The 15934-nt window shown below is 45.6% G+C and overlaps 1 protein-coding gene across 1 annotated transcript; it reads left to right on the top strand.

Annotated features, from left to right (window-relative positions):
* Positions 1–2471: 2471 nt before the first annotated feature.
* Positions 2472–15573, top strand: Rheb (Ras homolog enriched in brain). Its single transcript, XM_037422431.2, has 9 exons — positions 2472–2624; positions 2768–2861; positions 3467–3538; positions 3619–3686; positions 5125–5207; positions 5290–5346; positions 11086–11133; positions 11855–11936; positions 15379–15573. The coding sequence occupies exons 2-9, from the start codon at positions 2813–2815 to the stop codon at positions 15466–15468; spliced, it is 549 nt and encodes a 182-aa protein (XP_037278328.1). The 5' UTR covers positions 2472–2624; positions 2768–2812; the 3' UTR covers positions 15469–15573.
* The last annotated feature ends 361 nt before the right edge of the window (positions 15574–15934 follow it).

The following is a 15934-nucleotide window of genomic DNA, read 5'->3' as shown; positions in this document are numbered from 1 at the left end:
TTGCTACAATCTTTTCATGCATAAGGTGTTCTTTGCGTGCGGCAGAATGCCATATATAGCTTTATGCCTGAAAATCTCCTCACGCAATTGCCTCTTAATTTTGCTGGTTCCTTTTAAAAAACAAAGCTCACTTGCATAAACTTCACTATTTATTCGTGGTGAATTAAGGATTCCGAATTGCATACTTTACTGTGGTTAAGAGGTTATGCACAGAAACTTGACCTAAATGGTAAAGCTGAGCACAGCGCCAGTGTTTTCGTCGTTACCTCACATGAGATTCCATGTATTACTTGCCAAAAATAAAGTTGAGATCGAATTTACATCTTGATTCAATAAAAAGTGCCCTGAAACACCTTTTGAGCAAGGTCAGAAAATGCTGCCGATCGGTAATAGAAGCTCCCGAGAACACGCGAGCCAAATATTATAGCGCGGCACGTGACCTGGAATTCAGAAAAAATTATCGAAGTCAGCCAAAGATTGATTTCTCTCGACAAATGATGGAAGACGCTCAAAATTTGCGCGTAGAAGGCGATCCATCAGCCATTGGCTGATTTGAACATGGCGCGCTCGGTCGTGACAAGGATCGCCGCGAGAGGCCTCTACTTGTCCGTGCATACGCGCGAGATCGCACTAAAAAGCCGCGCATTAAAAACAAAAAAAAGTGCTCCAGCTAGGTCACGATAGGCGCGCGTGACGTTTTTTTTTTTTTTTTTTTTTTACTGCCATCCCTCCCTGCTTAGCTTTTCCAAGAAATGGAGAGTGTTCACGGACTCTAAGGCAGCACTACAGTGTTTGATATTCGCCTTACGACGGGGCTGGAAATTGGAGAGCTGCTTCACGACCTCTTCGACGAAGGACACAGAATCACGTTTCAGTGGCTTCCAAGTCACTGCGGCATATTGGGCAACGAACATACCGATGCAGCTGCTCGATCAGCACACCAAGATGATGAAGAAAAATCTGTGCCATTTTCAAGGACTGATGCTGCAATGAAAATCCGAAAAATTGCTAATGCAGAATTGAAATCCCTGTGGAACGCCGAGTGCTTACGGCACACGCGACTGCATAGACTGGACACGTCTCGTCCACTCCGGCCTCCGTCTGGACTCTCGACTGGAGACAACGGTACTTTGGCCACATTGGTTGGTGTCGCCTTCACCAAAGCTTTCGCCTTCCGAATCGGCATGGAAGACAGCTGTGCTGCTTGCGGTCATTGCGGCAGCGATGAAACTATAGAGCACGTTCTCTGTCACTGCCCTTGTTACAGCATGCAAAGACGGCAACTAGCTGCTGCGTTAGCTCACCTTGACGACAGACCTTTGTCTGAACAATCAGTGCTTGAAAGGCGACATGATTTGTGTGCTCACAAAAAAAGAGTGAAGGCCTTACTGTACTTTTTGCGTGGCAGTGGCCTATTGTATAGAATATAGCACCCCATCCCCCCCCCCTTTTTTTTTTGCATGCGTCTTTTTCCCTCTTCGCTTTCTTTCCCATCTTTCTTCCCCTTCCCCTAGTGCAGGGTAGCAAACCGGATGCTCCATTTTCTGGTTAACCTCCCTGCCTCTCCCTCATTTTATTCTCTCTCTCTCTTCCAGCGCTTTCGTCGGGGCGAGAGAACAAAGAATGCAATTGCAGCAGGCGAAAAATCTTTGTAACTCCACGCGCACTGGACGGATTCTTAAAATATTGGCAGTGCTAAATTCGTGAGTCTATAAGATCTTCCAGTGAATTCACTCTATGGTTACTTGAAAAAGTGTTTCAGGGCCCTTTTAAGATAGGGGAAAACGGGGTGGCATACATGCGCACACATACGTACGTTTGTTTCTAAATTGAGAAGCGGTAGCAAAATAACCTGTCTTTTGTTTGACATAACAATATTAATTCTTGGTTCTAGATATTATTACACGTTGCACCAAATGTAAGCCGTTGGCATTACCAGCAAGAGTTTATGCAATATTAATAGGACGTATTGTGGAAGTGCTTGCTGCCTCTCACCCTGGTTAAAATGAATCTTGTTAAAGTACCTAAGAGTACCAGTGTACCACTAAGGAAGGGAGCCTTGCGAGGGTGAGTATGTGCCTTATCGCGCACGTGCTTCGTCCGCTGCATTGTTGTGACGTCATGAATGGCGAAATTGTGAGTGCTCTGCGTCTGTGTTGCCGAAAAAAAGTAAAATAGAAAGTGTCATTACCTGAGTTCCTCAGTGCTAGTGCAAGTTTTTGTTCAAGGTGGCTTTGCCACGTGCGGTTTTCCCGATTAAGCGCGTGAGGACTCCACAGAAAGAGCCCATAAAAACCAAGCGCACATTTCATTTGGAGTTTCAGGGTTAGACATCTGATATAAGCATTAGAGAAATAACTCGGTGGCTGATAACATTCTTCTTCAATGTTATCATGAGCAGTGAGTTTTTTTCACGCGAGCCCCGTCAGACCAGCTTGGCGCGCTTTTTGCCCTTCACCAAACTCGTCTGGCAACAAGATCAAAACTTGCGCTCAAGCGAGTTGCGATTGTTGAGAATTTGTGCCGTGCTGTCTAATCATTGAAACTTTCGCGGACGTGCTGTTTCCGCAAGTTAGCTCGATCGCGTCGACGGTGCGCACTTTCTCTCAGCGGATAGGCCCGAGGTAAGCCGCCGCATCGGTCGACTAATTTCAGTCAGCGAAAAAATCTTGCCTGGGAAGATCTCGACTTGTGCCGTCGTGATGTTTACATTTCGCCTCGCCAATCATTCATTTCCATGCACCATCTACGGGCTGCTTATCGCAAGGAGGCTGCGGTCGATGTGGGTCCACGGCTGACGCTGCCTGCCGATATGGCTCCCAAGTCTCGGAAAATTGCTATTATGGGCTACCGATCCGTCGGTGAGTGCTTTTTTTTTTTAAGCCTAAGCCACTCCGCCTTATCGCAAATCCCCGAGGTTGCCGCGTCGTCTTCGCGTTTGGCACAGATGGTAGCTTTTCCCAAATTTACTCGGTGTGTCACCGTCGCGCGTCGTGCTTGTATGCTCGGACATTTTATCGCCTAGTTGTCTTCGGGGGTGATGAAGCGTTCGCTAGCTGTGTTTTTGTTTACCGAGACGCTTAACTCCCCTTGCTGTATTGCCTGTGGCGCATTCACATCACGCGCTGATAACACCTGTAACTTGTATAGCAGTCTTTTCGCTTTTATGTAGCCACATTTTATCCGTTCAATTAGTGCTGTCTCATTTGCGCGTGTTATCGAGTTAATACCATGGTAGAGTGTTTTAAAAGTTAGCTTCTTATTGCGGGCAGAGAAGTGGCGGGGTGCATAATTTGCCAAGCAGCAGTCCTACTGTCGTAAGGAACCGGGTCTCATCGGACCAGCCTTGCAAGGCTGCCTAAAAGCGGCGGGACGCTGATAGCAGACGCCAGATTGAATGGCGCTAATAGTTTGTGGGAGGGGCGCGCCAGCGTTGCGTGATCACGTGCGTCCTTGACTCGCGCAGGAAAGTCGTCGCTGACGATACAGTTCGTGGAGAACCAGTTCGTGGACTCCTACGACCCCACGATTGAAAACAGTAGGTTTCCGAAAGCCCGTCGGCGCACTGGAGTGTGAGAGCGGCTTGCCTCTTACGGTGAATTTTATCGTTGTCCGCAGCATTTCACAAGACCGTCAAGCTTAAGGGCCAGGAGTACAATCTCAAGCTCGTGGACACAGCTGGGCAGGTATGTATATGCTGCCTATACATCATGCGTTGAATGACGTCATTTCATTGTCGTCTGTGCCATGGCTTAATGTAGTTTATGCTTTCGCCCAAGTACAATTGCTGCTGCGAGTCCGCTTTCTTTTGAGCCGGATTTCTGTGCGTATGAATAACAAGGCTGCCTCTCTAGCGAGAATACCCGAAGGCCTAAAGGTGCTGGTACACAAAATGTTTTTCTGTCATTTAATACTTCAGTTTCCAGCAGTAATCAGTTCAAAAACATATCTGATGGCATCATGGGAAGAGAACTATTCATATAAGGTGTAAATGACATTCCTTGCACTCACAACAATTGTGGACTTGTATGGGAACTATTTGTTGCCTTTTGCATAATTTTATGTGTAACTTTGTTATGGTTGGGCAATTCATTTCCTTTTTTTTTTTCATAATTAGTTTTGAAACAGTAGTTAAGGTGCTCGGCTGCTGACCCTAAGGTCGCAGGTTCGATCCTATCTGCGGCCGATGCATTTGATGGAGGCAAAATGGTACAGGCTCGTCTACTGTGCGATGTCAGTGGACGGTAAAGATATGGTCACAATTTCCAGAGCCCTTCACTGTAGTGCCTCTTGTAATCAAATCGTGGTTTTGGGACTTGTATTATTATTGTTGTTGTTATTATTATTATCCATAATCAGTTGCAAGTTAATTTAGTTGCAAGACAAGCTTGTAACGTGGGATGCTGTTTTTTGCATTTGTATTAAGCATGGTTATTATGAGCATGCCTACAGCCATGGAAAATACATACTGTAAAATGCCTAGCTAGTGTCTCCTTCCTTTTTCGGGAGATCTGAAATAAGCGCCAAATATGCGCCAATGACCGGTTTGGGACCTAGCAAGTGCTCTCCCCCCAAATCTGGTCGGATTATCCTTCACTGTAGGGGAGTGGGTGTGCTTGCTCGGCACTTTACGGTAAGTATCAAAATTTTAAAACAGAATGACTATCCAAATATTATCTTACGAACTAATAACTATCCCCCTTCACTGTAGGGGAGTGGGTGTGCTTGCTCGGCACTTTACGGTAAGTATAAAAATTTTAAAACAGAATGACTATCCAAATATTATCTTACAAACGAATAACTATCCCAATAAAGACCTTTGAAGTACTGTAATGAAGCAGTAATCAGTTATTGTCTAGTAGTCCAATTTTTCTTGTGGCACTAATTGACAAGTGCCATCAATTGGATATTCAACTAAAGTAATTGTAATGGGTTAAATTTTTTTGTAATGTTGAAAAGTCTGAATAATTATAATAAATGCATAGCCTTGCTTTTGGACAGTGTAACCTGCGATATTTGCTGCTGTTCTGCTAAAAGCTTCTGCAATAGACACATTTAATTTAGTTAAGAAAGAGTGCTACCAGTCAGTAATTCATTGGTTTTGATTTTTTTTCTAATTCGCAGGATGAATACTCCATATTCCCTCAATCATACTCCATGGACATCCATGGCTACGTGTTGGTCTACTCGATCAATTCTGCAAAAAGGTAAGGATTAGTGATTGGTGATTGAAAGCCAACTTGGTGGTCCTTGTTCTAATATAGACTTTCTTATTCTTCCCTGATGCAGTTTTGAGGTGGTCAGGGCGCTATACGAGAAGCTCCTGGACATGACTGGGAAAGTCCAGTAAGTGTACATCTTTCATTTATTGTTAGCCATGGTAGATCAATAGTGAACCAAGAAAAAGTATATTCCATCCAGCAACTTCTACTTGAAGGTGTAGTATTTACGTAATTCAATGCATGCATAGGCATGAAAAGTAAGCTCTTGTGTATAAGTGTGCAATGGCTTTGGAGAGCACTTTTCAAGGGCTCTCCAAAAGGAATAGCAAGTACTAGTGATTCAGTCTAATGAGGAGAAACATATGGCTGAAATTATATTTTTTGTAGGGGGGTGGAGTGGAGGTGAATAGACACATTGAGTGGATTGACTCGGAATTTATTTGAAAATATGTAGGGACGTTAGAGCCATGCAAAAATGGTGTCTTAGCTATGTTTCTGTGCAAGGCTGCAGATGTGATTAAACTTGAGTCTTGCGTTATCTTTTGGCTATTCAGATCAGTATGTTGCGCTTTTTTAGATGCGGAAGCATCTTATACTCGCGCCTTGTAGTGCGCCGTCCGCATCGCTTCTCGAACATTCGACAGCTGACGCGCGCGCATGCGCCGTTGCGCCGTCGCCCACTCTTCCACCATCTGTGCATCCCTTCCTCCTCTACACACCGCGCGTGCTTCACTCCTCCACCATCTGTGCACCCTTCCTCCTCTACACACCGCGTTCGACATCTACAATTCTCCTGATTCTCCAGTGGACGCGCATGTGGCGTCGCGCTTCGAGAACATTCAACAGCTGACAGTGCATGCGCCGTCGAGCTGTATATATACTCAAGGTCGGCGCTCGCTCGCTCAGTTGCCGCTCGTCGGTTGGTTTGTACGGCGCGTCGACGTCCAAGGTCGCGGTGAAATGAGTTCCAACGAATCCACAAACACAATGATCGACGTCCCTTCGACCAGCGCCGCCCTTTCGCATACGTGTGTACGTGTTCACTCATTTAACACCCCCTCCTACAACCACGTTAACCAATTTAGCCATCGACCCAAGTAAGTCGCAATTTAACACCCCATTTCACAACCACGTTAACCAATTTAGCCATCGACCCAAGTAAGTCGCACTTTAACACCCCGTTAACCAATTATATGCTCCGCATCCTCCTCAGTGTTCCCCCGAGGGAAGCTGCGGGCAATTTTTTTTTTTCATTTATCTTTGAGCTTGGTGTTGTCTAACACTGCTTATACTTTATCCCATGTTGAACTGTCAGTTAGATTGGTCAAGCTTATTCAGTTGCCATACTGTGCTTTAGAACGATGAAAAGTACAAGCTTTACAATGTTCAGTGTTCAGGAAACATAATGTGTTGGCATGTTAACACCACCTAGCGATTTTTCTCGCATATAACCCACACCAAAAAAGGAAAAAAAATCACCTGAAAAGCGGCCGTATAAGTTATCTGCGAATAATCCGGAAGCAGAGGTCGGCTTCACGGCAATGCATGGCCTCTCGTGCAGTTCGCATCCCCATCAGCATCGTTTAGTGCAAAGCGAATAAAGGCAACACAGGTTATGGACAGATCCTCTACGTAGCGTGTTTATTCACTTTTTGCACGCTTTGTTTGATTTGGTCTACAGCGTCACAACAGTGATTTGACAGCGTCTTTCTCAGAGCCAGGTGTGGACAGTTTGCACCGCTGCTCAGCCTTGTCTGGTGAGGCACCATGAGTGGGTCTCAGCGGCAATCTTTCATCGCGAAAGAAAAATGCAAGATTATCATTGCTGCGGTAGAAATTGGCAACAGAGCTGCTGCGAAGAGGCACAATGTCGCTGAGTCCTGCATTTGTGGCTGAAGAAAAAAAAAGGCCTGTCCCGATAATGCGCGCAAGGAGAAGTGAGCATTTCGCAGCCCGAAGACTGGAGCGTACCCCCGTCTGGAGATGCAGCTTGTCGAATTTATTGAGAAGCGGAAAAGTTGCGGCCACACTGTGTCAACGGAGATAGCGCAAATGGAAGCGCTGAGGTTGGCCCGCGAGATGAACATCTCATGCGACTTTCGTGCAAGCCATGGATGGCTCCAGCGATTCATGGCCAGGCACGGATTTTCAATGCGGCGGCGAATGACTGTGTGCCAGCGGCTTCTCAATGCCTACGAGGATAAGCTGTTGAGCTATCAACGTTACGTCACAGGGCTGTTAAAGGAGCACAACTACTTGCTCTCCCAGGTGGGAAATGGTGATCTAACGCCCATGTACTTCGAGGTGCCCATGGACACCACTCTGCAGAAAAAGGGCTCGAAATCTATAATCGTACTGAGGGCGGAAACACCAAACTACGCTGCACAGTAATGTTGTGCACTTTGGTGGACGGTACCAAACTGCGTCCATACGTAATCTTCAAGTGCAAAACGCTACCCAGCACTCCACTGCCACCAGAGATTGTTGTGTGAACCGAAGATAACGCGTGGATGAATGGTAACCTTCTCTGTGACTGGCTTCGCACGATCTGGGAGAAGAGGCTGGGCGCCATATTGAGATGGCGGTCAATGCTGGTGCTGGACTCGTTTCGAGGCCACTGCAGTGACACAGTGAAAGCGCGCCTCGCTGACCACGACACACACCGACCTCGTGATCATACCCCATGGCATTACTTCCATGCTACAGCCACTGGACGTGCGCCTCAATAAGCCGTTCAAGGCGCATGTGAAGCGGCTGTATGCCAAGTGGAAGGCCGATGGCCGTTACGCCCTGACACTGACTGGGCAAAATGATATTGCTTTAGTGCAGCTCAGTTTGAGCGTGAAGGAAAGATACTATGCAGTCAAGAAGGGGAAAGACAGACGACAGTGTGAGCGCTAACTTCTAATTTTTGTTGATTGCTTACCCTTACAGCACATTAATAGCTCATTCCACGTGACGCCACACACGTGACAAAACCGTACACATGTGGCACAGCACACTATCAAGGAAACGTAGTTGTGATCTGATTTAAAGGGGCACTGACACAAAATTTCGTGGTCGAGGTAGCCTGTGGGGTTGATTGCCAAGAACATTCGTATATAATCTGCAAAGTATCAAAAGCGAATACAGCTGGGAAAGCATTTTGAAAGTTTGCGTGAGCCCCTGACTCCATCGCGCCATTGACACGATCGAAGGGTGGCTATGAGGTGACCCCCTATTTCCCCACATGTCACCGTGCTGAAGTCAACAAAACAAGTTATGATGACGCCATAGCCGCCATTTTTTCGCCACGTTTGTTCCCGCAGTCTATACTTTTTGGCGGCTGGTTGCGAGTGCGTGGCCGTGGCACACGCTTAAAAAGATTTGTGTTTGGCGACACTGGAGTACCATTTCCTATTCGAAAGTAATTCATGATGCTGACCGTGCAGAAGTGTGTCGTAGTTCTGTGAGGTGACATGGTCAAAATTTGCAGATGCCTGGTGGCGACAGTTGGACCCAGCTTTTGAAGCTCTCTTTAACCGAAACTAAAACTGATAGGTAGTAAGAGGCCTGTAGTTAATTATCTGTTGCGTGCTGCAGCAAACGATGTGTCGTGTCATGACTAACAGGCCCCCAGCAACACATTGCAGCAAAAAAAGGGGAGGCCCATGTTTTTGTGTCAGTACCCCTTTAAAATTAACAATTCTATGTCAATGCTTCATAGCACGCGCTCCGGAAAATTGAGCTCTTTTTGAAATAAAGCCACAGACGGCGTACTCACACACAGCTTCGCACATTTTGCGATAGCGTTCGCCTCAATAATTTCCGATGTCAACTGGTTACGACTGCGGCCTAAGATGACTTACTGATCAAAGAATGGAGCGCATCCACACGTCTTACAATGCATAGTCGGGAAACTACCACAAGAAATCTTGATTTTTACATTGCAAGAGTGCTCGCGCAAGCGCTCATTAACACACCTACCAGTCTGCCCAAAGTAAACCGCGCCGCACGACAGCAGGAACGTGTGCACAACAGCTAGGGCGCATTCAACAAACTTAGTTACATGCTTCTTTCCACAGGTGGGTTGCACCTCCTTCCTGGTGTTCGTAAGCTTACATAGATGGCTTAGTTTGCCTGGAGCAGAGAACACCACGCAGACATTTCCTCTCAGGACTATCTTTTTCAAATGATGTGAAATTTGATGTACGTACGGAATCGCACTGATTTTCCCAGCATCGTGCTCACCACTCGTCTGCGGCCGTCTCTGCATACGTGGACCATTCAACAGGCACTCAGCTAGCGAGACCTGCATTAACACGGGGTAGCCTGCCAAAGGTAATCGCTTGCTTTGTCTTGCAAAACTAGGGGCTGCATAGTATCTTTCCTTCGTGCTCAAACTGAGCTGCGCTAAAGCAATGTCATTTTATCATGCACCAACTCGCCCAGTCAGCAGTACTGACCGAGCACGTGCGGAGGCCATACATTGCGCTGCTGTGCCAGTGGATCGTGGATGCATGGGGGGCGATTCTGGATGACATTGTGCGCAAGGGCTTCAAAAAGTGCGTCATCAGCAATTGCTTGTATGGCACCGAAGACTATTGCGTCTTCGAGAGCGGCAACGAAGCCTCGGATGGCAGCGGTGACAGCGGCGAGTCGGGCGATGATAGAAGGAAAGGGAATCGGCGCCGTCAACGTTGTGGCGATCGCTTCAAAATAAAGTTTTTTTGTAGTCGATTGTGATGTGCTGTGCAGCTGTTACTTTTGAAGTTTTTTTTTTTTTTTTCCGGGGAGTTCAAAGTTAAGGGTGCAGTTTATATGCGAGAAAATACAGTAGGTGCCAAGGTTGCAGTCTGGAGCATACAAAAACAAAGCCAGAAATTACCCAATTCACTGCCCTGTAGCACCATTGTAAGCTGCAGTGTATAGTAAAGTGATGTGCATGTCCCGTTACACAAGACAGAGTAGTCATGCCTTATTCCATACCTGCCAACTCTCCCGAATTGTCCGGGAGACTCCCGAATTTTGACCTAATTTCCCGATTGTACGAATCCTATCTCGAATCTCCTGAAAAGGGTCGGGCAGCCAAGGCGTTTTTTTTTTAATTAATCACCCGCGCACGTCAGTTTTTCCCGACTGTTGCAGTGCTGTGGAAGAACACTCGCCACTGCACTTTATTATGACCATACCGTAGAGTTCCGGTACATAAGTACCGCATATTTGGGCAAAAGCAAGTATCCAGCTGCGAGATGCACTCTCCAACGTACCAAACGAAGGCGAGGGAAAAGGTACCAATACTTTTGCGTCTGTCTCATGGCTCCTGCATTTTGTACTTTAGGCCTACGCTGCGTGCTTAGGCGTTGGTTCACGGGATTTATTGCGAAGCGCCGCTCACCGTAGTGACCCAGTACCGTTGTTTCAAAAAACGTTCCCGAAGTTCGAGGATGCGAAGCAGTATGGGTGCGCACTTACGAAAGTAGGCGCCATCGTTGCGAAAACTGTTGCAGATACCGAAAACACAGTGGTGGAGGCTGTGAAACGCCGTGCTTTCGCAGTTGCATGGGCAGAAGCAACGAAGGCAGGTCGCACATACATGTCTGCTTCAGTAATTTTCAATATCCCCCCCCCCTGCTGAGGTCTCCCGAATTTTCATGCTGCTGGGTTGGCAGGTGGTATGTTATTCATAATATTTCAAATAGGAAATTTTATGGTTTCACATGAATGTAGCAGCCAGCATAAGTTTTGCTGTTGTTTCTGTGTCACTCATTTTAGTTATAAACTGGGTTGTGCCTTTTGTTTTGAGGTGGTCCACCTCAAAAGGCGGACCACTTAGGTTCACCTACACTTAACAGTGGTAATAGCGAAATGTGTTCAATTTCAGTGTTCCCATTGTTCTTGTTGGCAACAAAGTAGACCTAAGGGTTGAAAGGTAAGCCAAAAATTTTCCTTCTCTTTAAAACTATTTATCTGAAAGACTTCACACACATAGCAGTCATATCACTAACCACTTGTTGACACAAATTCTCGCTAGTGTGTTTCTTGGTGAATGTCTTAGTTTTACTTCCCCAGACTTGCAAAACTTCACATTTAAAATACCTGCACTTACCGCGCTTGCAGCCACTTCGAATGCACAGAATTGTGCCATACGAGTTCACTGGTTGAGTGGAATGCATTTCGTGTGGACTTCTGTTAACCGACTGTTCTAGATAGCCTGCATGAATATGTAGGCAAGTCGGCCTGCTATAGCTGCAACTACCAAGGTGGCGGCTGGGTTCATTTTGCGAGCGGGTTCATTATGCGAGCGAATACAGTATATGATCAGCCCCTTTTCCAGCCACACTTTTGACCTTAAAGCAAGAAGACTGAGGTGCTGCCTGTTGGACAATGATTTTCGACTACGGCGAGTGTGTGTTGTACTCAGTGGTTGGGAAAGGGTGATTTACATTGTGCTAGGGGCATTGCGGATCTTTGAAATGGGATTTTCTCCCAATTATGACCTTTCCTGGGCACGAAACAAGCATTGTGAGATTTTTGGAATAGTACTTCAGTATTCACATTGACTTAATATATGCCTTCAGTGTCTGTTGTTCATGCAGCAGACAGCACCAACATTACCTAATTTGCTGGCCTCCCATTTTCGTATGTTACAGGGTTGTTAGCTATGAAGAGGGGAGGCAAGCTGCAGAATACATGAAAGCAGCCTTCATGGAAGCTTCTGCAAAGCAGAATCAGGTGAGTGTGTGCACTTTTTACTCACTTACTATGCATGATCTCAAAAAAGCACCATAGTAGCTAGTGCAATAATTCTGCGTAAAGATTGTCGACTAAAGTTTTCAATAGCTAAACCATTCATCGTTCATAAATTTAGAAATTGATCGATTAGTGGCTTTTGATGTACTGTTTTAAATGATTAATCACCATTTTTGGTACGTTCTTTAAAAAGGATATCTTGTTTGAGAGGCATTGTTAGTGTCGGAGCTTGTCCCAAGTCTTTCTATGAGATGCACTAGAGATCGCACATGTGTGCATTTGCAATGCGTGAGAATTCGCCCTTCTGTCCACTGAACAGAAGGTGCTTGTTGTCGTTGTATGACATCACGAATCCAAAATGATCAGGCCATCATTCATAGACTATTCGCATTTCCTCGAAGCCAGCCTGCTTGAGCGCACCAAAATAGGAGGTGCTTTCGGTGACCACACTGGTTAAAAAGTCGCACCAGAAGCATGCAACCAAGGGTGAGAAAATTACAAGAAAGGTGAAAGAAAAACGAGAAGGAAGAAAAAGTGAACAACTCTCACACTCGTAGAAACTGCGTCTTTTCGCCATTCATTCGTTAGATATTGTGGAAGTTCTCGGCAATACTTTATATAATTGTGGACTAGCGTGACCTCTTTCTTGAGGTTGCTCATGCAAGATTGTACAGCAACATACTGAACAGAGCATAGGTATGGGCTTTTGTGGGAAATTTTGTGGGTAATAGTTTTAGCCTCCAGGCTAGAGTAAATGGCAGTAGGGCCAGTGCAATCCGCAGGTATCATCTCGTCATTGCCTTAACTCTGCACTACTCACACATCTTCAATTGTGCAAACAGCCACAAATGTATAACAATGAGAATTGTTGTTGAACCCTTGATTGCAACGAGAAACAGTCTGTATTGATGCACAAAGCATCAGAGTTGTTCATGTTGGCAAGTGAGAAGACTTGGTTTGACATCGAATTAATGTTAAAGTATTAACATCATTGCTGTAGCTTCGTCAGAATTTGAAAAGGCAAACTCATTGCTGACAGCCACAATTTCTTCTATGTATGCTATTCTTGTGTCCTGCTGAGGTGTCTGTATTCTTAGCTGAAGTGTTATCATCACGCTTCATTTTCCTACATGCAACCGAGCAATGCCTCTGGCGATGGAAATGTCACAGATAAGTCCAGCAGCAAACGCTGATCGTTGTCAATAATGGCTTCAATGTTTCCAGATTTTTCGGTGTCTACAGAAATTAAGATGCTGGAGTGAGACAGAGTAGTAACCTGATTCTCGAATGTAGTGAGGGTACGGTGGTATGGGTTCGTTTCTGGCGATATTGCTATATCCGATGATAGTTATCAACTTGGTAACAAAGTGAATGATGACACTGTGATAGTGTCCCAGTTTGGCAACGCTGATCAGACTCTCCTTTGCTTTGATATGCGGCGGAACACGACAGTGGAGGAGAAAGGTGCATGGAGCGTCGTTGTCAGAACGTCTGGCGCTGATAAACAACGATGCAGCGTAATGCTAGCGATGGCGGCATATGAGCCCGTTATTTTTAAATGTAAGACACTCCCAAAGGCAAATTCCCCTCAAGGCATCTACGTCAAAGTCCAGAAAAAAGGCTGGATGAGTGCGGAACTCATGGTGGATTGGGTGAAAACAGTCTGGAGTCAGCGCCTTGGTGGTCTGTTGTTACCACCCATGCTTGTTCTGGACGGTTTTCCTGGGCACCTAGTAGACCGCGTACGAGATTCGCTAAACAAGCTGCGCACAGATCTGGCAGTGATTCCGGGCGGCCTCACATCGATACTGCAGCCTTTGGACGTGTCCTTTAATAACCCTTTCAAGGACAATGTTCGAAGGCTGTACACTACCTGGTTTGCTGTAGGACATGAGTTGACTCCAGGTGGTAAGATTAAGAGGCCGCCTGTGGAAATGCTGTGGGCTTCAATCATGGAAGCATAGCAGGCGACCTGCAACGAAGTCGTCGGGAAAAGCTTCAAGAAGACTGGTATCTTGAACGCACTGGATGCGAGTGATGATGACATGTTATGGGGTGCGGATGATTCGGACACCGATAACGAATCCCCGCTCGGCGAGGATGAATGTGTGCTAGCCGACTCGGACTCTGAATAGGGAAAAGGAGGAACACCTACGACTTTTGAGTAAATAAATTTTACGTGTGTGTGTGCAGTTGACTGTTCTCGCTTGTTCAATAAAAGATACGTAGGTATGTTTGTTCTATGCTGAATTAATTGGTAAGCGATAGTCACCTTTTACTTGACGAATGTGCAAATCTAAAGCACGAGCGCCGAGTCATAAAAAGTTTCGAGAATATACACCGTGTAATTGGCGCACCCCTATCGAGCCGGATTTTCTGGAAAAAAAAAAGAGCACGCCTATTATGCGAGTAAGTACGGTATATGCGTCCTCAGAAGGTTCGAATACAAAAAATACCAGTGCTGCGAATTGAATGGCAACCACTATTACAAAAATATTTGAAATTTGCAATATTCACACACTCCAAATATTTACTAATGCCATTCCGGTGCTTCAGTGCTACTGTGGCATTGTGTTTGAGGTAGAGTACATTTTTGTAATAGAGTGGCAAAGTTACACTGGACAACATGACAGAAAGAAGTGGGGAGCCATCGCAAAGTTATAAAGTAATGCCTTACAACAAAGAAATCCAGTACTTCTTTGGGTTGCCCTATGACAGAGCACATTTAATAGCACTGTGCCTATCAGTTGTCATTGCTCCTACCTCTTTAGAAACCACGTCTAGAGGATTGAACAATAACGGCAGGATAAATACATCGGCACTAGTGCTCATTATGAGTGGTTGTTTTTGATTGAAGGAATAAGGTGTTGCTGCTCCACACACATGACAAGCAAGAACTACATGTGGTAGCCATTAGCAAGGAGACAAAGAAATGGATACCTGGCTAGGCATTATGCAGACATGCATAAGTAGTACAAAGATATAAAATAGTGTAAACATATCGCCATTATCAGCATATAAGATGGTATAATGCTGGTATATTTCTGTACTAGTGACATCATTATATATGGTTGAGTGCTTGCAACGTGCCCAACATACCAGCTGTAGAGCCATCGTAGCATTGATGCAAAATTTTGTCCGTCATGGTGAGTGTAGCTGTTGCAGTGCTCGGCTGCTGACCAGAAGGTTGCAGGCTGGGTCTCGATTGCAGCAATAGCATTTCGATGGAGGTGAAATGCTAATGTACGGTGCAATGGCAGCACGCGTTAAAGAACGCAAGGTGGTGAAATTTGCAGAGTCCTCGCAATACTGCATGCCTCACAATGATATCATGGTTTTGGCACTTAAAACCACAGATGTTGTTAGTATTGTGCAAAATTTTATTCTCTGATAGTGTTTTTATTTCTGGGAATTTCATTTGCAGAGTGTGTTTGAGATCTTCAGCACCATGATACAACAGATTGACAGGGCTGACGGAAACGTGCCCGAGAAGCAATCCTGTGTCGTCTCCTAATCTCTGTGGAGCTTTCATCTTCCTGGCACCCATCAGAGACTGCTGGAAAGTGTTTGGGGCAGAATAAAGAGGCCCGCTGCTCTTGCTCTTGCTGTGGGATAGCCATGTGCTGTGCCTGTGTGAAAGGGTGTGCTGCTTCTGCTGCCAAAAATGTTTTTTCTGTTGTCCTGGTTGTAGAAAAAGAAAGGAGCGGCTATGTTGTATTTCTAAGTAACACGTACAACCGCTTGCAGTGCTTGATCTACACTAGCTTCCTGTTTCTCTCATTTGCCAATCTTTCAACACTCTTGGCAGGGGTTTGTAGGATTGTAGGTCTGTGCTTTTTCCAGGAATGCTGAAGCTTCTAAGTTTTTTTAGTGGGGCATCAAAGTGCTGTAGTAGGAAAGCATGTCGGTTGATGTCTTATGTTATACGCACAAAATATGTTGTAGGGGTTCTCATTGTACAATACGCAATGCTGTCATGA

The sequence above is a fragment of the Rhipicephalus microplus genome, chromosome 4, assembly GCF_043290135.1.
Source record: "Rhipicephalus microplus isolate Deutch F79 chromosome 4, USDA_Rmic, whole genome shotgun sequence".
In the NCBI taxonomy this organism is placed as follows: Eukaryota; Metazoa; Arthropoda; class Arachnida; order Ixodida; family Ixodidae; genus Rhipicephalus; species Rhipicephalus microplus.
This window is presented reverse-complemented; position numbering and strand designations above follow the sequence as displayed.